This window comes from Xiphophorus hellerii, chromosome 19, assembly GCF_003331165.1.
Source record: "Xiphophorus hellerii strain 12219 chromosome 19, Xiphophorus_hellerii-4.1, whole genome shotgun sequence".
Lineage (NCBI taxonomy): Eukaryota > Metazoa > Chordata > Actinopteri > Cyprinodontiformes > Poeciliidae > Xiphophorus > Xiphophorus hellerii.
This window is the reverse complement of record NC_045690.1, coordinates 12,704,254-12,728,960: the sequence shown is the minus strand read 5'-3', so window position 1 is coordinate 12,728,960 and position 24,707 is coordinate 12,704,254. Positions and strand designations below refer to the sequence as shown.

Genomic DNA, 24,707 nt, shown 5'->3' with positions numbered 1-24,707 from the left:
TTCCTGCTTTTTACGAACTATATTCTAAATAAATGAAATGTTATTTGTACAAACTCATATTTTATTGATATATGAATCACTAATCTACTACAATTTTCAAATAACTGAACAAATTTTAAAATATTAGGGAGGAAAGACTTATTATTTTGGCATTTCATATATGTACACATATTTTGGCTTCATCAGCAGTCATGTTCAGTCAAGACCTTTACTCTGTGTATGATTTTCTAACCTCACTGTTCTGTGGTAACAGCTCTGCTCTGACCCACCTGCCATTCTTCACCAGTGTTGTCCAACTGTGCATATATTACTCCACCATCCTCTGCATTCAGAAAAGGTTTACAGCAGAAATGGTGACTAGTGGGATATAAAATGTTAACAATGATTCTACACCAAGAATGGTTTGTGTATTAAAGGTATTTTGGGATGCAACCCGATAAAATCCATGATGCACCTATCGTTGCGTGTTGCAAGGTAATCTTTATTCTCACCGCTTTATTGATGAGTAAGCTCATTTGCAGATTATGTCCATCCAGTAGCACAACACCTGCAAAGCAGTGACAAATACAGTTAAACAGAATTAAACATAAACTGACTCAATAAGGGATTGTTTGCACTGATCCCACAAGCTTTTTACTCTGTGTTCTTGGGATGAGAGCTATTTTTCCAAAAGAGACATTCCCTCATGGAGTTAGCTGTAATGGTGAAGAAAGCTGCTTCACATGAAACAAAATCTTCTGCTCGTGTTGAGCACTGACATCTCACCCATTTCCGTCCTGATGGGATGCAACAGTTCACTATCTGGATCAATATGGATAAAAATGCTTCATCATAGGATTAAGAAGATCTCTTAGATCAACAATATATTGATTCACACTTGCCTCTCAGTTTACTGGCTGAGAAAGGTATAACCACGCTAATGGGCCCAGCTTAAAATGATGAGTTCTGGGACTGTCATGATTTGTTCCAGTCCACTTGTAAAACATGTAGAACGCTTATTGCAAAGTGTTCATATTCTTTGAACTTTTCTCATCCGTTTTACAACCACAAACTAAAATGCATCTCATTAGGATATAAAATGATGTCCCAACACAAATACATGCATGTTTAAACCATCAAAAAACTTACATTTTTGTCTTTTTGACTTTGAAAAGTGGCTCAAGCTCAATCAAGTTGGAGAATTTTCTAGAAACAGCAGTTTTCAAGTTTTGCCAGACTTTTCAGTTAGATGTAGGTCTGGACTTTGACTGGGAAAACTAAGATTTCAACTTTTCTTCGTAGGTCTGACTGGATTCAGTTTTAGGTCGATGTTCTGTTGGAGGGTGAACCTTTGTCACAGGTGAATGATATAAGAGAAAATATTCCAAAGTCAATCAATCAATCAAAAAAAAAAAAAAAGACAAAAAGCCTCCTATTTATTTTTGGTGAATCCCCAAACGCATTTGTATAAATAATTAATCATTATGATAACCAGCTTCTTTTCATTGTAAATTTCAATAACCAGCATCTATGATGCCTTTAAATTAGCCAATACACAGCACAGCATTTTTGTTTGTTTGTTTGTTTGTTTTTTTATGTGTTTAAGCGTTTTATGTTTCTGAGCATTTGGGTTGAATTATCCTTTGCTTACTTCCAGATTCATTTTTTGAACTGACACACACGCTGATACAACTACTGAAAATATACTCCCAATTTCTTAAAAGTAATCTGTATTAGGTTTATGTTTATGTCATGGCAAAACAGAATTAAACGGGTAGTGATTATTTACAGACGCTCCCTTTGCTGTAGGAATAATTGTCAGACGGTTCCTGAGTGGGTGGGAGTTTCTCTTCTTTCTTGGAGAAAAAAATCAGCATCCTTATCAGCAGCACCAAACGCCAGCGATCAGGAAGCTCCAAGAGGTGAGCAATGTGAAATTTAAACTATCCGTTCAGCGACTTAAATGCACACTGAAAGGGTTTAATGCGCTGTTTTTGGCGCAATCGTCTTTATTAACTCGCACAACAGGGAGAGGTGGGTGCGCTGGCAGATTGGTGTGCTGCAGCAAGCAGGGGGAACAGTGAGTCGCCGAAAAATGTTTGCTTGGTAAAGAAAACCTCGTTGTTTCCTAAATATAAAGAAGGCGTGACAATGAGGTGAACATGGAAAAGTTTATTGCGCGGGTTGATGTTGCCTCTGCCGTGGATGATGATGCTCCTGGCAACGTGTCAGATAGTGTTACACCCAAAGCAGGTGCATCGTTTCTTCTTCCCACTCGAACACCTATTGTTCCTCCTGTAGAGTCAGCTGGGTGGTAAACTCAGCGTTCAATGTTGTTCACGTTTATGATTTTAGGAAATTATACTTTGATTTGTGAGGCAGTTCATTCATTCATTCCCTGCATTCATTCATTCATTCTGCATTCCCCCTGCTGCTTGTCTGTCTGGACTCTGCTGGAATCACAGACACAAAGCCTTTCTTGGTCAGCTGAGCAGGCATGTTGACCTGTTGATTTATTTTATTAAGCTGCATACACTGCGTTTTGCAAAATTGTTCATATCCTTTCAACTTGTTCTCTCATTTTGCCACATTATAACTGCAAACTTAAATGTAATTTAGTGGGGGTTATGCGGTAGACCAACAGAAGGCAATGATTTATGGGTTTTACAACTTTTTGCAAATGGAAATCTGAAAACTGTGGTTGGCATTTGCATTCAGCCTCCCTGGGTGAAGACTCATTAGAGTCACCTTTTGCTGCAATTAAAACAAAGCTGGATTACATCTGCAGCTTTGCGGTTGTCAGACCGGATGGATAACATCTGTGAACATCACCTTTCAGTCCTTGCTGCAGATTGTCAGTCAGATTTGGGTCTGAATTCTAATTTTTCACACACTATGTCATTGAAGCTCTATATGGTTTCATGTTAACTTCTTCAAGTCTCAAGTCTTTGCTGCCTTATATCTTCTCAGATCACTCCGTGTTTAGGTACAGCCCCATCCCATCACCTTTAAAACTGTCTAATCTGAGTATTGTATCATCTGACCAGAGAAGCTTGTTTCAGATGTTTGCTGCTTTCCCTACGTGAGTAGAGTCAATCTGCAATTGAGGCTTTTTACTTCAACACTGTCTCTTTAGACCCGATTTGTCTTTGTAGTTCCTCCAAAGTTACGGTGGACCTTCTGGATTATTCTCTGATTATTGCTCTTTATTCAAAGCCTGTATGCTTAAGTGGACACCCATGTTTGTACTTGATTTGATCCCCTGGGATGGGAGCTGAATACAAATACATACCTCACTTTTTCTTCCAATAAGCCATTATGTATTACTTCATGTTGGTCTATCTCATGAATTTTCAATGAAACACATTGCTAATTGTCTGCTATTTCTAAAAGAAATAAATGCTGATGCCATTTTTACCCAATGGAGAAGGGAGATGACCTTAAGAAATGCCAGATTCACATTCACTTTTGACATTTTAACAGGTCAGAAAAATATGTCACACCATTATTGGGAGCTTTGAAAACCAATCTTTTAATGTTGCCAGATGTGTATTAGAAAGCTCACCACATCTGATAACGTCGGGTAAATGACCGTGATGATGGTAATTAGTGTTGTTCATTAGAGGAGAGGAAGTGGATCTTGTTTCCAGGCACCCATTTGTGCATCATTCTAAAATAAAAATATTTCTTCATGTTATTCAGAACCTTAGATTTATGAAAATAGACTGTTTCCTTGGAGCTTGTCAAACCTCGCTGCCTCTGAAAAACCATTAATCCAGTATCACTGGAGATGCTCTCAATGAAGGGGGAGAAGCCTAACATTTCCAAACTAACAAGGTAAAGGTTTGATTATTCCTGGCTGTGCATTCTTTAATGCACTGAGTTGGAATGAAGGCCATTCCAACTCAGTGCATGTCCATGTTTACTATGGACATGCAAGTGCAGACCATAGTAAACATATTCACACCACTTGAACTTCTCATTTTGTTATGTTGCAATCTTTACATAAAGTGGTGGATTATTCTGAAGTGTGTTGTTGTGCAACACCTCCCCCCCTTCTCTCTACTCTCCCACTCTCTACTTCCTCTTCTGAGAGGGGAGATGTGCTACCAGCTCTCTGTCTATCGGGTGAATTGAGTTTCCTAAATCTGCTGGGATTTACCCTGTCCAGAACTGAAGTAAACTCTGTTTAAGCTGACATCGAGAAAAGATTTGCCTGGTTTCTGACTGCCTACGTCTAGGTGTCCCACCCTTCTTCACCTGTGAATTAGCCAGACTGAGCAGCCTGCAGCCAACTAGTTTCACAGAGCACACCTGTTAACGGCCGCTCCTTCTCTATATTACAACGTGCACTTGGTACTGAACCAGGTTGGTTTTAGTGACTCGGGCGAGTCCCAAGGATGATATTTTACCTATGGGCTACCAGCAACCTATAAAACATTTTCCACCTCTTCCTCTCCAGAATCAAACATCATAGCTATTTTACAACCATCAAAGAACTTTAAGGTGACTCATTAATTGAATGTCCACAAAATCTTTTAGATTTTCTTTATGCTAAATATTTTATTAGTAAGGCAATTTTGCAAGGGTCAGTACAGCTTAATTCAGTAGCAGAAATAATCAAATAAGTAAAATCAATCATCTAGTCTATCTTTCCCTACTGCTGACACTGAGAACTAAAAAAGGAACCTTTGAGAGAGACGGACAGAGTTTGGCGTTTCGAACCCCAGACCTGGCCTGATGATGAAGAAGGTGTTGCAGCAGGAGGAGGAGGATTGACGAAGGCTGGGATCTCTGTAGATCTGATGAGCTTTCTTCGCCGCATGGATGGTGAGGTCACATAGGACTTGGGTGCTGGCATGGAAGGAAGGCACCAGTTCGTCTTTTTTGCCTTTGTTCTTTGTCTTTGCCTTTGTATTGGTCTTCATCTTTGTCTTTATCTTTATCTTTGTCTTTGGGGTCTGAACCCAGCTGATGAGAGAAGTGCGATTTGAAGCCACATGTTGCGGGGCTGACGGGTTGGTCCCCATGCGCAGGACAGTCTTCGCCTCTGTGGCCCGGCTCTTCTTCAGCTTCAGAGTTCTTTGTCCATCTCGATCTTGGCTCGAAGCTGCCTGGGGGATCCAACCAAAGATTCCTCTTTTGCACCCACCTTTTATAGGGTTTATCCACCTTTTTGGTGCGTTTACATTGACTAGCACAGTTGCTGTGCTTGTTTCATTGGCTGTCTGCTCAGACAGATGATCTCATATCCATCACTATCTTACAGACATTATGTCTTGATGTCTGTGCTAATGTCTCAGGATTGCCCAATGGTCCTCCTATGACCATGGCCTGCACAACTTTTTCTTTGAAACGTTTAAGTTGTTCAACAATCTGTTTCCAAATAAGGCGCTGATTATCTCTGCTCTCCTGTTAGTTCCTCTTTCTCCCTTAACCTTTCACCTTTCACCTACCATCTACCTTCAACATATCAGTGATGTTTAATTGCAGTTACACCTTTTTACACCATTTCAAGTTCAATGTCAAAATCACATATCTTCTTTAGCTTCTCTGATTTAGCATTCATTTATAATTTTATAACCATAACTTATTAATTACTCTTATTATAATCTTAATGTGAGTTATTACAGATGTTTTCTGAAAAGAAACCAAGAATAATGCATGATTCTAATTATTTGATACCAAAGTTACAGTTACATGTTTTTCTTGTAAGTGTACCCACAAGTGTAAGTATTATTATAAGTAAACCAATATTAATATAAGTATTTTACTTTGAATCTTATCCAATTACTCAAAATGTTTAGATTTCATTCTTTAAAATTTTCATGCTTTGAAATAAGGAATAGTCTCATCTATTCTTATACATCTGCAGGCTGGAAACCTTCTTCCTCTTTTTCAGGAAACCTGCTCTTCCTGTCTCATGACTCTCTCTGTCTGACTATGATTTCTTATGATTAGATAGAAAAAAGAAGTAGAATAAAAGCAAAGTTTGCAGGAGACAAAAACAACACACACACAACCAGATTTATTTTATTGATGTTTAAGTCTACTGTTGGGCCTAGATGTCACTTGTGTGATTAATTTTAAAGATAACTTTATTTATTATTACTGTTAAACTTAAATCTCCATGGGGAAGTGGGATGATCTCGGGTTTTCTTGACACCCCCTCCTCGAGGTCAGACCTTTAGCTTCTGACCTCGAGAAGCTAGAGGTGCTGGGAGTCCATCACCCTCCTGCAGCTCTGCGTCCTCATCCCCTGGAATGAGAACAGGTTCGTCTGGGTTGTGAAGATGCAGATTCTTCACCCTCAGTTGTCACAAAGGGCTCGGTGTAATCATCAAGACTCCACTTCTCTTGACAAGTGAAAGAAATCCTAAAAGTTTGGGATCCTCACAGAACAGCTGAAAAATTACCGCTCATAGTGGCACAATACTTCTCAATGTTTTTCCATCCATTATGCCAGACAGAAATTTAACCCTTCCAGTCTGAACATTTTGGAAACAGCCAAATCTGCAGTACTGTAATTCATCCACACTTTGCGCTATCTGAAAGATTCAAACCGTTTCTGAAAGGGGAGACATTTCGCTTCCCAGCCAATATTGGGTTATTATGGTAATTTCACTCCCATCGTAGCAAAGAGTGAAATTAATCTGAGATCTTTTAATAGACAGTAAATTGTGAAAATAGCCGCAAAATATTGAAGGTTCCGGTTGTTATGGATAATTGGGCAATATATATTTTCTCACAGGACATTTAAAGAACTTCGTACAATTATAATAAGCAAAAATATCCAGGCAGAGATTTGAAATGTAGGACTCAAAGGGTTAGAGAAGAGAAGCAAAAGCAAATGAGGTGGATTAGCAGTTTCTGCCAACCACTGATGGTGTCATCCAGGACTTGTTGCTGTGGAATATTATCTCTGCTGTCTAGAAATTAAACTCTTGACCTGTCATGGCAGGATCTCAGTCAGAGGCCTTTTCAGATTTATTATAAGACTGACTGCTACTGGAGATCCTTTGTGCCACAGCATTAACATCCACAAGCACTCTCTTCCCTTTGAGATAAATAAATATAGTATTTTTGAATTTAATTAAAAAGGGACTGGTGTACATTTGTAGTTTTTGTCACACAACAATTTTACATCTACTTTAAACTGGATCTCTACTTTGAAGACATCTATCAATAAAGTCTCAAAAAAAACAAACCCATGTTTGTGACTACAATAATACAAAATTTTATCTAAGTTCAATGTGTGTAAATATCTTTACAAAGAACTGACACAAGCACATGCACTATAGTAACCAATTGGTATTCTTGTAGTCATTCATGTGCTTGAATTTGTTTTTCCTCTGAGATTTTAATAATGCGATAATTTTGCAGCGTACTTTTGCTTTCAAAATTTGATCCCATACAGGAGATGGAAAAGTGCACTCTGAGGCCCCTAAGGGGGGACAAATGAATGCCGGTCATCTTCAAGTATCACACAGACATTAATAATTCAGGAGGTTTTAAGCGGAGATTCATAAAAGAATCTGGCAAACACAGAAAGACACACTGCCTTCAGAGTCATGATGAAATATATTTGGTTAAAGTTAAAGCTGATATCAGTATTTTTTTTTAAAATAACTTTTACTTCTGAGTTCTGTTCTAGTTTCTAGCTTGCACCAGTTAAATTAATTTAGGGTTAGGGTTGTAAAAATTGTAAAAAAAAATTGTAAAAGAATGTAATTAGTCAAGACAGAAAAAGGCAAGGAAACAACATCTGAGAACACAGCCGAAAGTTTAAGTAATTACAGAACAAAATGTCCACCCTAATCAAAGGTAATGATTGTAAAGTCTGCAGTTCAAATTTGAGTTTGTAAGGTGGGGGAAGTTGGTTGAAATCTGGCCCAGAAAGCAGGAACTTGAAGATGTAACAAACTGGCACTCTGGAATAATTTAAAAGCACTCTTTTGCCAATGACTCTTGTGACAAAAATTGTATTTTGAAACATTTTTGCAGGTTTCAAATATGTTGTAATTTCAAGTCTGGTTCAGATAAAAATGTTGTTACTGTGATATCTCCAGGATTGCATAAAACTCTGTGTCACCTGAAGAGCCAGCTTTATTTTAGCAAACACTGCAGTGGTTGTATCAGTTTTCTCTACTTTCACTCAGTGTTTTACTGCCAAGAGTCGTACTGTAATATTGTAATTTAGCTTTTAATACATTATGCTAACATATTGTGTCAAGCCACTCAAACTTTAAGTCCTTCTGCAGTTTATCCACAACTGCATGTGGCAAATGGAAGGGAAGTTACAATACTGACATAAAATCACACTCATTCATTTAGCTCACATACAGAGAAAACAACAGTGACAGCTGACTGTATTTATCTGGTAGAGAGTGAATTTCATCTGCTCTGTGAACATTAGTAGAAAATTTGTTCTGTTTGGGAATACATAAATGCTAAAGGCATTCTTTTACATGATAAACTTCATGCTCAATAGCTGCAGGCTTATTAGTGGTCTGGCTGTTGACTCCCTAATAATCAAGTTTCATTATTCTGGGGCGAAAATGTTTCCAACACCAAAACAGTTTTTATTCCCTATTCTTATTCATTTCAGCATAGTTCCTCATCTTTCCTGGGCAAACAATTTTGCAGTAGAATTGTTTAATCTATCCATTTTCCACTTTTCCATTAACCAGCTCTACATCTACTGAATGTATTTCTTTTGAAAAGCCATAGAGAATGACATGCTATATACTGTCCTGTTAGAAATGCAATGCTAGTATCCATATGTGGTATCATATTCCTGTTTTACTAGTCCAGATGAAACAGGCCCTTTACACAAAATGAAATTATTCTTTATTTTAATTTATTTATGTTTCATATTTTCAGTATTTTTAGTTTTTCCGGTGTTTTAGTCCATATTTGCTCTCTAAGCCTTTGTAAGAATAATTTAATATTTTTACTTAGTTCTGTTGGCTTGTTGCATCATGTTGAACAGGAAAGGGGCTCAGGCAAAGTGATCAAACCTTACAAATAGTGAAGCTGATGCAGAAAGATCCCTTTTTATAAGTCAGATGCATGCCATGCATATTGAGAGGGACTTCTTTGGTGAGAGAGGAATAAGGAGACCAGTGTGTTTGCAATAATTAAAACTGGAGCAAATGAGAGATGTAGAGGAATAGAAAGGTTTCACACTTTAGCAGAGACTCCATTCACGCCGCCAAACGGTTATCTTATAGACTTCCCTACGTGTTCCCTGTGGAGGTGATGATTGCAGTGCTGGCTATTATTGGGAGTGAGATGTGTAGTGCTGCACGTATTCAGGTCCTCTCTGTGTGAATATAAGGACAATTTGTCCCCAACATAATTAATGAGTGTGCCAGGATGATTGCATCATTTGTGAGTTGTATTCATGTGAGTCATCTCCCCAGCCGCATGTCTCAGGCTGTTGGGTATAAATGAAACAGTCAGATAGCACTTTGGTAAAACCCCCTTTTGACAGAAAATCGAACACAAACAGAGGCTTGATGATGCCACGGATAGCTGTGAAACCTCCATTTGTATTCCATCTGTCATTTAAGCGCAGCCGCTCTGCTCTTCAGGCTCTGCTTTGTTCTTTTTACGTCTCGTGGCGGAGTGTGGGCTCCCTGCTATTTAGGATTCAAGCTGTGAGTTTTCCTGTTCCACAGGGGTCCGTCGGATTGATGCCGATGCACGCAGCATCATCACTGATGTATACGGACTAACAAAGAGCTCTCAGTAATCTATCATCTATACATGGCATCAAATATTCATGGGTTTGTGCAGACATCATCATCTATTCTCATTTGTCACTTTTCACTCGCTCCTTTTTTTTACAAACTGTTTGTTTTCTTTCTTCTTAAATATGCAACCACCTGGCAGAAAGTGAGATTGAACTTTTCAGGATTAGTGTAAGAAATGAGTGTGTCTACAGCACTTTGAATTAAATGCACTCTAAAAGTCATTTGTAAGTTAAATCAGAAAGACAAGACGCAGCTGAGCAGGAAGATATGATGAGGCACTTTTTATGCAATGCATATTTTCAGCCTTGTAAAAGTATTCATACCCTGCATAGTGTCACATTTCAAACTCAGAAAAGATTCACTGTGATTTATATCATAAACAAAGACAGAGAAATAAATGATTCACTGTTTTAAATCTGAACAGTGTGATTTGTTCACATTTAGCCTAAAGGTGCTTTTAGGAAGCATTTGGCTGCACAAGAATTGAATTTAGGGATATTAGAGTTAAGGGGACTGATTCAGATTTTTATCTATAAAAAATTGACTTAATCTATTCAACTTTGATTTCATGTAATACACCAACCCAAACAAAACAATCAATTATGCTGAAGGGTCTTGTTGTGATCTGACAAAAGGCTAAATACTATTGAAAGTCTCTAACTCAGGTAGTTAGATGGCTACTAAGAGCATTTGTGGCACTAAGTAAACAGTCTTTTGTTAGGTTGTTTGCTCTTTCAAGTGATGTGTTCATTTGCAAATTGAAAAGCTATGCGTGGAATAATCCAGAATATCTAGACATGCAGAATGTGATTGTTGAACTGGTCAATTTCACATTCATCCTGCTGCATGTAGCTCCACAGAGCCCAGATGGGACCTAATGAGGAGCGGTTCAGTCTATGTAGCAACAGCTGGACAGCCCTCAAGGGGGAGGCTTATGTGAATCCAGACAGGAAGCAGGTGTTAAGTTGGATGAACACCGCCCCCTTTTGCAGCCATCGTTCCAGCCATGATATGGATAGTCCAGCTCCCTGAAACATCCTGCATAAAGGGGTTGCCAGACTGAGCAGTGTAGCAAACACAACTCACTGGTCTGTGTTTGGGAGAGTGAGCTGTGAGAGAGGCAAAGCCCCTTCCCTTCTCCTCTGCTGAGCAGGTGGTGAGCAGATTGTGTTAACGTCTCCGCCCATTTTCCCCCTTCAGACTGAACCTGATGAGGCTTGGCCATCCACTCCTCCAGGACCCCCAGCTCCAGTGTAACATCATCAAAACACACACCAGCTACTTCTGTGAAGTTCAGAAAAACATCCACTCACACCATAAATCTGCTTAGAAACTATGCTATAGGTCGGCAACTAAGGTTTATGCTTAATCAATTAATCAAATGAAAAAATTGCCAACCACTTAAGCCTTTTATAGAAATGCGTTATTTCAATAATTGATTCATCACAATTAATCCAATGAATCGTTTCTACCCTAATGTTATATTGATAGCTAACACTTATCAGATGCTTGATATTCTTTTGCTGATATCAAAAGATATCTGCAAAAGTGTAATTTGTAAATTCTGATGGAAATGTCCCTATTACTTTGTCAGTCATTAGACCAAATAACAGTTTCCTGTGTCCTAAATTTGGACACAGCTATGGACACATTTATGTATTGGAAACCCTGATTTAAATGGTTAAATAGCCATTTTTCATTGTATTTGCATAATCTGACAGAAAAAAAACTACTAAAAATACAGCCATTAAGTTGAGTAGATTTACAGAGTTGGGTAAGAAAGATATCATCTTAAGAACTAATTGTTTTAGCAAAATCACTGTGGCACAGTCCTTGGCACCCCTAACATCCCATTTAAATTTTTGTATCTGCTTGCTTTAATCCCATGAGACAAGGGCTGAGATTTCCGGCAACACACTTCCCATACCGCTCTGCAGTGGTCTGTGGAAAAGAGCCTCATGCTCAAAGTTAAGTATAGTGGAAGGTATGTGATGCTTTCTAAGTTACTTGGAGATGACATTTGGACCACAACGAGGAGGCATTGGAGCTTGATTTTTTTTCCATAGATTATTTGTCTCATGTTATAGTGTCAGGACATAGAGTTTTAACAAATATGTAAAAACAACCAATATGAAGTTCTCCTGTTTTCCCTGACATCCTAATGTGGAGTAAAAAAAACGTACTATGTTAACATATTCTATGCATGGCTCATTTAAAAATAACAGTAAGTCAGAGGCAGAGCACGTTTTGGAAAAAATAACACACACATTGCAGGAATTGAGGCAAAAATCAAGTGAAACTTTAACCATATAGCAGAGTCACGCTGAGTGAGCCGTTTTCTACTTCCAAAAGCAAAAAGCACCATAAGAGAAAACAGCCTTTTTAACAAGGCTGCAGTCAGTGCAGTTAAGAGGGAAAGTGCATCCCTGCAACCGTGTTTCTCATTTTCACTGAGACGGTGAAGCATCCTTGAGGTTGGCCTTTTTCTCTCACAGAGACGACCAGTTGATTAGTTGCCGAGGTTCATATGTCAACAGAGGCAAACGTTTATTTATGGCCCATTCCTCTGAGACTGCGGATCCGTCGCTCTCTCATTCCCCTCAAGCAGGCAATGTTTCTTTATCCAATTGAAAATTTGACAAAGGCATGAAAGCTTTATAGGTGCTGTCAGCCATTGCTGTGTGATAGTTATCAGACTGTCATACAGCTGGGAGCTTCAACTCAAACCGATTTTAAAATGGTAAATGTGAAATTGGATTACCAATCAGTTTCCAATTATAGCATGGCAAAAACAACTGTTATGAGATTTACAGTAGATGGACAGTTTCAGGTAGCTAGTAAATGTCTTAAGTTTCAGTCTTTAACTCAAGGCATTCCCTTAACCTTTGCAAAGTTCTTAAACTAGTATCTCTTGAGGACTGGACATTGGCACCCCTGACCTAAGTGTTTGATTTGGGTTTGCTGAAGCAGTGACACATTCAAAAGTTTACAAGACACCGACTGCCAATGACTGGAGTTTGACATCCCTATTCTATCTAATCTGACTAGATGGAGTATTTTGGAAGAAAATAATATTAATGCAAACTCAGAACCATAAACAAAATGAATTGTTCTCTTTAAGTAAAATTGTCCTTCAAAAAATACTAATCATCAGAATGGAAGTTATCAAGCTCATTTTATTTGATCATGAGATAAACTGCTTATTGTGACAGGTTTAGTCCCTTTTTTGCACAAGCTGCAGATTTACGGCTAAATAACTGTTCAGTTTGTCACTATGAGCTTGTTTCATTGCTAAAATTAAATTGTTCATTTGTATTTCTAATTATTTCTTCCTTGAACTCAAATATGCAGCTGGTAAAATAATGAAAAGTAAGCTTATTTAAAACAGCCTATTGTGAATGTAACTAAAGTGTTGCTGGGGAGGCTGATATATCTGGTTTCAATTAGTTTATTGCAACTTATTGATCCTCTGGCTGGCAGTCTATTTATTTTGCCTGAAACCGCCTGTGGCATGATATCTTCACTCTAACTCAAAGACAGAAACCTGACTTCTCCATAAATTCTCATCCTTCATTTAATGGAGACTGGATAAAGAGGACATGTCCCCATTAAGTGACTAAATAAACACGTTTAGATCTTCACAGTGTGAGTAGTGCCAACCCACGCACACACACACACACGTACACAGACGAGCCTCAGCTGTTTTCTTCTGCTGCAGTAAACAGATTAGCTGACATGAGTTTGCTTTTCTTACTGCTTGCCTCTTTTTTTCTAAATCAAACTCAGGTGTCTTTTCTAACCAGCTGTCAGCTCCCCTACTGACTTCAGCATCTGTGGTTATTAATTGTCTGAACTGGGTGTGGATGAGGGATTTCACTCCTCCTCCAAGAACTGGCCACAATCCTGCTTCACCAGCCAAATATCAGTTTGTAAATCTGCTGCGCTGGCCCTATTCAGAGGAGGAGGGCGACGAGCAGAGAGGAAGGATTAGAAAGACAACCACATTTGCAGAGTTGGGTAAGCTGGAAGAGAAATGGATCAGCATGAGCTTGTTGGAGTGTTCATACTGTACATGAGGGGATGAGATGGGGAGCAGTATCTTTGCATGGAAGTGCTGAGTCATGCTGTGGCATTTACACAGATGCTGTGTGAAGCGTGTATTGAGCTGGCTTGTATCGCTCAGCAGCCTGTCTATCTCTAAAGGAGGGGGATGAAGGAGTCCTCTGTTCTCATCACAGACAGCAGAAAGCAAAGCAAATATCAGCAGGAGCAGAAAACGTTCTGGATGACTCTGTTAAGGCTCAGCATGTTTCCAGGTTACAGCTACATAATTATGTTTATCCTCCTCAATAAGGCGCGATTTCTGTTTGATTTAGCTGCTGTCACTTCACGTTACTGTTCACACAGCTGCTCTGGGTTTTGTTTGCGCCCTTCTGGTTAACAGGAACATTGATAATATGAGAATAATTCTGTCTGAACCTGATATTTATAAAGATAAGACTCAATAAAATATATAAAATTAGGTTTAGCACTGTAAATAAAAGACTTGTTTTATAATTTCCTCAATCCTTTCTAATGCTTTGTGTCTGTTTTGCTGCATTGAGAAGCATTTTCAGATTCAATACTGTCATACATAAGATGCTACATAGTGAGATTTACGTTACTTACTATTTAACCCTTCAGTGTTTTGAAATCAAGGTTTTTGATCACCACCAACTCAAAGTGTTCATGGCCAAGCTCACCATAACATTAGCTGGTCAATAGGTGGCGCTGTTTACAAGCCTAAAAATTAACATTCAGTGAAAGTGTCAGAAAATCTAACAAAGTGGGGGGAGGGGGGGTTGCCAAGGAATGGTGGGGACTACAATCCAGAGTGGTCGACTTCCTGAAACGTTTTAAGTACATGACATTAGTGTAAAAATTATATAAAGTATGTCACTTTCTGTTTGTGGGTGGAGCTAAAGTGTTATAAAATTAGATGGTAAATTTTATTAACCTCAGTAAAAAATCTTCTAAGAGTTGCCGTGAATAGATTTTGACATAATTTAGCATGTTATGGGGGGCTATATTGAATGCCAATATAACTCAAAGAAATATTTATGTTTGTCTTGGAGGATTCTATACGTTTACCAATTTTTAAATCTCGTCTTGAAAGTGGTGGAAAGTTAAAATAAACACTTTTCCAACAGGCATTTGCACAGGCTTCAGTGATCAAGTTAAATTTATTAATGTATATGTGTAAACACTTGGAATTTCATATTTAGGTTAATTTAAAGTGTTTCTATGGAAACGACTCTATAGACTAGTTTGTTATAGATTTGCCTTCAGATGTGCCCACTGGGAATCTCCTTCCTGTCATCTCCACAGGGAGATTCAGTATCTGAATATTGACTGTTTGCAATCCCATTTCTCAATAGGAGATGCGAAGGAGCTCACAGTGGAGCAGAAGGAGCCTCTTATTCTCTACTGTGTTGTATTTTTGTTCTTCTCTCCTTGATAAGCTCTCCTCCTACATTGTTTCTTCTGCTGGGGCTTCAGTTGCACAACAAATGCCAAGTTATAGTTCATTCTCAAAAGTATGGCAAACGCCCTTAGGAAGCGACGTCATTGTTTTAGTGATGAAACACGCCAACAGTTTGTTCAATAATAGGAGGCAGGCTTGAAGACCTTGAGTCACAATGTGCTAACTTGCAGGATTGAGATAGTTTTAGCTGACATTTACTGCTCCAGGGTGACCTGCGAATTTACTATGAAGAGCAATCTATATTTTCATTGTGAAATCTGATCTGATCTAACTGATGTCATAACAGTCAAGTGAATTTGCTGTATTGATGCAGAGCTTTGTCTGAACTGTGCTGCTGCTCCATTGCCTCTGTTTATTCACTGAGGAAGGTACACAAGCCGGGCAGCTGTGGGTCGGTAATGTATTGATTGAAAGTGAGATTAGCATGTGCTGCTGGAGGACAGATGGTTCAGACCTCAGCTCTGTGGTCACGGCACTGACCAATGCATGTTCTGCAGGCTCTGACAACAATCTGTTAATACACTGAATATGTTTTCAGGCTTTCATAGCCTGAAATAGCTGACATAACGAGCTAATGAGGACACAGTGTTTCTAGATTTTTCACCCTTGAGAATAAATTTTACTTTTCACAATGGCTGATTCACTTTTAAGAAATCACTGATCTTAAATTTGGGACTTTTACTGGGATCTCTTTTGATAGACCAGCACATTATTTGTAAAGCATGTGGTTTGCAAAGTTTTTGACAAATGGGAATCTGCGAAATTGTGAAGGAGTCACAATGTAATTAGGATTACAGCTATAAGTTTATTAGGGTGTATCACACATATCTTTCTTTTACACTAGAAGCTCAATCAGACTGGATGGAGAAGCACTGTGAACTTGGACTTTATTTATGTCTGGACTTTGACTTGGCTGTTTTTGGATCTTTGAAGTACACCATTCCATTGTAACTCTGGCTGTTTGTTGAAGTCGATGTGCATTATTACTTCAGACCTCCTACATCCACAGCTCTGCATGTCCCCTACCCTGCTTTGAACCTCTAAATGCCTTACTCTCTAACCTGTCTGATGTGTCACATAGATTCAGATCAAATTGACTGAGGTTCCTTAAGTTTATTGTTACAAAATGTGGATAAACAGATTCTAACACCTGCTTGAGGTTAATAATCTGTTTTCTACTTTTAAATAACATCCTCTGTCTGTAACATGGGCTGCACAGTGGCGCAGTTGGTAGCACTGTTGCCTTGCAGCAAGAAGGTCCTGGGTTCGATTCCCGGCCGGGGTCTTTCTGCATGGGGTTTGCATGTTCTCCCTGTGCATGCGTGGGTTCTCTCCGGGTACTCCGGCTTCCTCCCACAGTCCAAAAACATGACTGTTAGGTTAATTGGTCTATCTAAATTCTCCCTGTGTGTGTGTGTGAATGGTTGTTTGTCCTGTATGTCTTTGTGTTGCCCTGCGACAGACTGGCGACCTGTCCAGGGTGTACCCCGCCTCCCGCCTGGAACGTAGCTGGAGATAGGCACCAGCAACCCTCCCGACCCCATTAGGGACAAGGGTGAACAGAAAATGGATGGATGATGGATGGATGGATGGATGTCTGTAACATTGTAACTGCTATATTTTTAGTAAGTGGTGCTTATTGGAGCATCTAGGTTTTACAATAGCCATCGTTGTATAAGTCAGCATTTTATGTACTTGAAGGAGCTCTAGTTTAATTTGTTAAATAAAACACCCAGCACAGCTCAATTGCTGCTAACGGACCATGACGCTTAATGCTCTGTTACTAACTCCACTTACATAAAGTGCCACTTGCTAATTAAAAAAATCATTCACACTTTCACCACTTGTTACTAAACATCCCTTTTCGCTGTGACTAATCTTTTGCATAAAAATGTCTATTGTGCAGTTTGGTGAATATGTCTTTTGTGAATGATGGATTTTAATACATTTTTGAGTAAAGAATTTATGCTTTATTTATTTTTGTTATGAAATATTCTCCTGCAATATAAATGCATATTCATAAACGTCTTCTTGTCATTGCCTCACCTAAGTTAACACAAAAAGAAGAATGTGCATTTATGTCTACCTGTTGTCTGTCTCCTCTGTCAGATATGATCCAGTCCTGATGGAGTCGTCAGAGCTGTTGGAGACCAGGGCGCCCCCTGTGGCGCTGCGGCATGTTGAGCTGGATGTCTTGAGATTCCTGCAACCGTCGGCGGAGGAAAACAGCACAGCAGAGCAATGCTTCCGCTCTCACTCTCGCAACAGCGTCCTTCAGGGCCTGCCATTTGGTGGGGTGCCCACGGTCCTCTTCATAAATGCGGTGCTTTGGATGGTACAGACTCTCACACACTCTCACCAAGAAGTCTGTTCTCTCATCTGTCCAATAGCAGCATTTCCTACTTTTCTGAAAACTGGTGCTTTATGTAATATAACAAGTGGAAAACACTAAGTTAATTCTACAGATGACTATTATGCTTCCGTAAACAGGTTAGGATAGATCTGTGTGATATTTGAAATATGCTCATTAAATTTTTTGAACCAAATCATTGTTAGATAAGAGATTTTGGTCTGCTCAGTTCTGCCCATTTTGAGCATCTTTCAGAATGAGCTGTTTTAGGGTCCCTTGTCACTTTAAATCTAAATAAACTGCTGCTGGCCACGCTCCCACCTCAACAGCTTGCATTTCACGTGAAAATGGCTTCATAATTATACAACAGCACATCTTCGAAAAGCAGAAGTAGAGCCACCTGCACAACCAACGAGAATGCATCAAGTGGTTTCTGAATAGTGAGTCAACAAAACACTTGTCTTTTCCAGCAGCCATTGTACAGCGCATACAGCGGTTAGATTAGCTGACCAAATGTGTTGGAGCTCTGCTTGGGTTGCTAGGTAACGGATCAGTGTCTGTCGAATGTGGCTTAACAGTTGTAAGGTCTTTGAAATGGCTCCTTTTCCAGACATCAAAAGTTATTAACTTATTGCCAAGAAACACAAGGGGGATTTTTTAGATGTTTGTGTTGTTTTTAGAAGCAGCTGAGACCCAAATGCAAGTGGAAAAATCTACATTTTCCATAATAGATCCCCTTTGATATATGCAGTGGTGATAAAAATGGACAGACTGATAATACAACAAACAACTTCATATGTATTTGGTTTGAATGCATTGTTTACAGTCTACCTAGTGTCAAAATTATACTTGTAGGGTCACATATATTCATACACCCCTACTAATATTTGGATAACTGACACTTATCAGGTTGCAGAGAGACAACTTAATTTTTGAAGAAATCAAAAAGCTTCTTGCATGAAGCTGGTTGGATATTTGACCAGTTACTCTATCAGAAATGGTGGAGCATTTTCAAATTGGATGGTCTCCTGGTATGGCTCACACTTTTAAGTATAATCCGTAGATTTTTAATAGGATCGAAGTTTGGGCATTTTCAGAAGTGCCTAAGTTTTAACCTTCCAGCCGTTGTCTTGGGGTACTTATTGAATTTGGAAGTACTTTTTGGTCTTAATTATACTACATGGAACTTGGTTGTCATCTTACTGTCACTGCCTTGTTCAAGAGTTGATACATAATTCTTTGATTTGGAAGCCTCGTCTTGACCCCTTCAAACATTTTTTATGTCAGTGTGACCAAATAACCCAATCTTTGCCTATTCTTACCATAAAACATTGCTCTTGATATTCTGGGAAGATATAAATTTTACAGGTTTTCTTTGTTGGCCTGTAACTCTGCTGAAAATTTATGGACTACCAACAAATAGTGTGCAGTCTCTTTGTTGTTTACTGAAGGCCCTTCATCCAAAGACTGATGTTTCCTGCTTGTAGATTTCCATTTGATGGACTTTGGGATGTTTGTATGTGAAAGGTGCTGGATAAATAAAATTGACCTACTCACTTTACTTTATAATCTTGAAATATTCATATTGGTTAGTAAAAAATTGCCATCAGGCTCTGATCTTAGAGCTACCTGAATTCCTAGGAAGTTTAGTTAGAGATCAGAAGCTACAGAACTGGTTATGGTGGCGTTAGAGTTAACAAACTGAGTTGAACAACATGAGGTTCCATCACAGCAGTGACCAAGTCAGTCTGCTGGGAGACTTGGGAGACAGATTTGAGTTTCTGGCCTTTTCGAGGACTTGTCAAATGACTTGAAGAGTTAACAGAAATCACAGTTTCTGTTAACTGAAAATTATTTTATTTTTTAAAACATGATCAGAAGTAGAATTAATCTCTTTAAAACTCTTTAAATAATTTTGCCTTTGTCCACCGCTGCACCTTAGACAGATTTGCTTTATAGCAATGTTTCTAAATATGTCTGAAGCTGCCATCACCTTGTTCAGATATCACAAACAGACCGATGCAAGCAAACAAGAAGAGTGTGATGGATGAGCATAGTTTTGTTTTTGAGAAACCGATTTAGACTTTCTAATAGAGATCATGTGTCATTCCTCTGAGAGCTTCGCTTCTCGTCATTACGGTGCTGCTATCACCACTCTCTGTGACCTTTAGCAACTTGGACGAAATCATGTCTGCATCGACTGCAGTGAGGCTCCACCCAACACATTTGGAATATAATAGAAAACAAATATTGCATTTCCTAACGGTCCCTTGCAGTTTTAATATTGTGCATATTTGCAATATAATTTATGTCTCTAGTTTCAAATACAGAAATACGATTTATGTCCCAGGGTAACAGTGATTCGAAAAGTATTCACACCCCCAGAACTTCAACATTTGATCATGTTACAATTAAAAGGTCAATATATATTTTATGTGACTGCAAAAAAGTAAAGTGGAAGGAAAGGTTTTCAACAGTTATTACAAATATGACTCTGAAAAGTGTGGCATGTTGTTTGTATTCAGCCCCTTTTACTCTGGTACCCCTAAATCAAATCTAATGCGATCTCCAACTAATTAATAAATGGAATCCATCTACGTGTAACGTGTATTTAGACTGTTTAGAGAACATGGTGAAAAAACAGAATCATTAAGACCAAGGAACACAAGTCAAAGGTAGAGCTTGGGAGGGAGATTCACAGCTTAGGTGAAAGAATCTGTTGACAGGGGAGATGTAAACTTTGCACTCTATAATTCTGACCATAATAGAAGAACAAGAACAAATGCTCTATTAAAAAATAATGTAAAAAGGTCTTGTTTGAAGTTTGCCAGAAAATATGGTGACATAGCAAACATGTGGGAAATTATTCTGCAAAAAGATTAGTGCAGAATTGATGCTCTTCTTTAGCAGAAACAGTGAAGTTAGTCAATTCTAAAGCTGGATGGATCTAAATGCAGGACAATCCAGGAAGAAAGAGCTTCATAGACTGCAAAAGAGATTGTAGCAGAAATTTATCTTCCAGCACAGCAGGATAACAACCTTAAATATACAGCTAGAGCTACAACAGAGTGGCTTTAAGTATGTTCACATGCTAGAATGGCCCAATCAAAGTCCAGTTGAGGATTGTGGCAAAACTATATGTCCAGACTCAACTACTTTGCAAAGACGAATGGGTCTCACATTTTTGTTTGAGTCTCTAGATATCCAAAACTGCAGAAACAAACCCCAAAAGATTAATTGTAATTGTATGAAAAAAGCTTTTTCTATAAAGTATTGATTCAGAGGGACTGAATGTAAATGCATGCCTCATATATGAGAAGCATGCATTTACATTCTGTAATCATGCACCCACTAGCCTTCCACCTTACAAATATGTCCTACTTTTTTGTTGGAATTTTGCATAAATCCCCCAAAATACACTTTAATATAACATCATGTGAGAAAGTTTAGGTTTATGACAAAAGAGTTTCTAATTTTAACCCAGCTCCACTCAATTTGATCTGAGATTTTGGTCCCCATAATCATGTCCATAAACAGAAATGCAAATACATCACATTCTTGTCACACATGTCAAGTTAAATATACTTTTGGGAATCGAGTTTGTGCATTATTTACAAACACGGGTGTGCTGTTTCTGTTGCAGCTTTCCAGATAATAATAGACTTCCACTTGGAGCTGTCAGCCGGCTCAGTTCCACTGTCAGGCCTCGTCAGTCTTGATCTCCGCTCTCGATCAGCAGCCTCCATCTTTTAATTGGCTCATTTTATGACTGCTGGGTTGTCAAGCCAACAGAGAGGGTTCGAACGCCGTCTCCTAATGACTGGCATGAGTCAAAGTGTGTTTCCCTCCAGGTGACATCAGGACGCCTCGGCATTAATCCCATCATCACACTGAATAAAATATGTGCGGGAGTTATAGAGGAGAACCACACTTCGAAACAGGAAAATGTTTAATGACGAGGGAGGAGAAAAGTACTAGGAGGATAAACGTTAGCCCATCATTCATCCAGGGGCCTCTGCCGTGCTTTCATTGCTTAAAGATTGAATCATTCAACATTTATGGGCGCTTTTCTCCATTAACACAGCTGTCTAAATAGGCTCAGAAGAGGAGATGATTTAATGCTGCCATTAAAATCAAAAGCTCATCAGCACGTTTACTCAATTTGCATTCATCATCGTTCATCCATGACCTTTCAGTTATGTCCGTGGATACCACTTAACTCCACTTTTCAACTGTACTGAGTGAATAGGTTTTGTTTTTTAAAAACTGCTTGAGACAAACTGTTTGACATCCATTTGAGGTTATCCAGGTTTATTTTTTGCAGCTGACCACTCTGATCTGACATAGCTGCATTGCATGTGTTCATGCGTTCACGCTGACCCGGTTCTGATAGTTTCCAAGACAACCATGCACGAGAAAGTACAGGGAAAAGGAGGATGGCTCTTTGTTGCTGCAACATGTCAAATGTTTGAATTTCCTGAATGCAAGACGGAGATTTTGGAGGCAGCGCCTTGGTAACACATTATGGAGACACTTGAGCCGGAGCTTATATGAACAAAGTGTTTGACTGAGGATATCTGATTTCCCAGAAGCTCTGAAATCATTTCCGTTTTTTGTGTTGCAGTTGTTATTGCTCATCTTTTCTTGTCTGAGGAAGGCTGCGTGGGACTACGGTCGTTTGGCTCTGGTTATGGAGAATGACAGGTAAATCCCTCATTCGCCGCCCTAATCAGAAAAATCTGATATACTCTACAGCCTGAGGCTCGTCCAAATGTTCAAGATGGGAGAAATTGTGCTCAGTGGAACGGCTCCCTCTGCTGCCAGACAAAGATGGCACATGCAGTCCTTTACTATACTGTATAATTTTAGAATAAGGTGCTTTGGAGTTTTCCAAATATGGGGGTACTGAAGTAGTATCTTTTAGCTGTATATTCATCTTTTGTGTTTCTTCACTGTAAGTGAAAATTAAATGCGTTTTTATATTTTATTTATTCTCTTTTAATTGGTAATATTAAACATGCCCAGGATTATTTTTACCAGAATGAGGTGATCGACATATGCAGTGTTCCCACTGTTCAGTCAGTATTTGGAGGATGATTTAAAGTTGTGGAGTGAGTCTGCTCTGTGGGTTTTCTTGCTCATTCAGCACCCTACATCGTGCTGAATGCACGTGCAGGATTAATCGTGGGTTTGATTAATCCTGCCTGACCTGTGGACGCTTCACAGTTCGAGCAGGCAGGCAGCATCTGTGCATTTTGCCAAGCGGCCCTTCTTTAATGTAATTGAATTGTGCTGCCTAATTTGACATTCAGCTGAATAGTCAGTGGTGAAGCCTAAGGATTGATATCCACTTACTTTGTCACATGCTTGTTTTTGATGTCCTCCAGACTCCAAAGCCCATGGCAATTAATGTTTGTTTATTTGGGGCAATGATAGGTCATAAGTGACAGTTAAACATGTTGTTTTGTTCCCTCTTGTCCCCCTTAGTCTTACATCCCTGTTTTATGGAGAACCGAGTGAAAAAGAAAAATCTCCCTCAGAGTCCAGCCCCTCCGACTCTGAGACAAAGGACATGGTAAGTTTTAGAACCATTGACCGTGATGAAGCTAAAACCAAATGGCCCATTTTATTTGAGAAAACATAACCTCAGAAGTCACTTAATTTATTAAAGATTATCGAAAAGCTTTTTCATGGTAACAAGAGAGGCCATAATTACCATCTAAAAAGTTATTGCTGGGTGGCTAAATGAAGGCTTTATTTTGTTTGTTTTACACTTTTCTTTGTTATAACAGGAACAATATAAAAACAGATTTAGTTCAGCAGCGCAACAAAAAGTGTGCGTGTGTATGTTTAAAGGTTTAAAGGGTTTCTATTTTAAATTATTTTTATGGCAAAAACCCTAAACTTAAATGTTTTTATGTGGATTTTATGAGAGACACCAACAATAAGAAGTGCATCATTTTGAAGCAATAAAAACTTTAATATTTTCCAAAGTGTGTTGCTTGTTAAAATAAGAAAAACTCCATAATCACACATTCCAGGATAATTAGGGATGCGGGTCACATGGAACCTGTCTCCATCAGCTTTTCACATCTAGATTTCTTTCAACATCAACTTTTACGTCTTCCCAAAAATTCTCAAATAACATTTTCTCTAAACCTTTTCCATCCTAACACATGAATGTGCTTTGATCTCATCGGTACATTATAGCTCTGACTGCATAGTTTAGGCTGTTGTCCAGCTGGATTTTAACTCCAGCACATTCCTGCATTTAGCACCATTTATCTTACAAATCAACCCCTATCGCCTTCCCTGTCACTGTTGAAGAAAAGTATCCACACAGCGGTATGGTACCTCCACCATGTTTAACAGTGGGGATGATATTCTAAGGCTGATTTTTATTGTTAGTTTTCACATACAGCATTTTGCATGTAGGTAAAAAGTTTAAGTTTGATCTTATCTAACAGGAAGTGGTTCCACATTTATGCCGGGTGCTGAAATGTATAAATCCTGGGATAACATTTTTAACCCAACCCGGCTTTAAACTTCTCCACAACTTTCTTCCTGTTCTGTCTGTTCCTTGATGTTTATGATTCTTTTTGTTCACTAATGAACAAAAACAACTGGTGTAATCTGGATTTAAAAAGCTTCCCTTAAACAGGAAGAAACTCCAGCAGAACCAGAACCTGGCTCAGTATGCGCAGCCATCTGCTACAACAAACTGGGAAGTCAAGAAAAAAAAGTTATTTTTTATAAATATAAGTTCTAGAGGTTTTTAATTGCTCAAATAAGCTTCTAATTGCTTTTTACCCAGCATGCATAGTGTTTTAAAACATGGAACCACAATTCTGGACAGTTTCCATCTTTGAATCACTGCACATTTGACCATCTATTTAGTGTTTTAAAATTTGAATTGTACAAATGCAGGTTAAAAATATATATGTTCTCACTCTTCCATGAACTTGTGTTAGTTGGCAGAAGGTCATGGACACCATCCAATGACAAATTGAACCCTATCAGACCATCACGAGTGTGAAAGTATAGCAGCAAGTTGATGCTTATAAGGTAGTAAAGGCCTGTTTTCCTACTGCACCAC

The 24,707-nt window shown here is 38.8% G+C and overlaps 1 protein-coding gene across 5 annotated transcripts in view; it reads left to right on the top strand.

Annotated features, from left to right (window-relative positions):
- The first annotated feature begins 1,814 nt into the window (after positions 1-1,814).
- Positions 1,815-24,707, top strand: part of tmem63c (transmembrane protein 63C) — a 43,093-nt gene continuing 20,200 nt past the window's right edge. For 2 of the 5 annotated variants that reach the window (XM_032547690.1, XM_032547688.1), the window contains exons 1-4: positions 1,815-1,901; positions 17,371-17,596; positions 22,236-22,315; positions 23,099-23,186. In XM_032547690.1, coding sequence (XP_032403581.1) covers positions 17,387-17,596; positions 22,236-22,315; positions 23,099-23,186 — 378 coding nt within the window. In that variant the 5' untranslated portion in view covers positions 1,815-1,901; positions 17,371-17,386. Of the gene's footprint in view, positions 1,902-2,066; positions 2,086-13,675; positions 13,755-17,370; positions 17,597-17,940; positions 18,052-22,235; positions 22,316-23,098; positions 23,187-24,707 lie in introns of those variants that run through there. The other 3 variants (XM_032547687.1, XM_032547686.1, XM_032547691.1) reach the window with 3 other exon arrangements.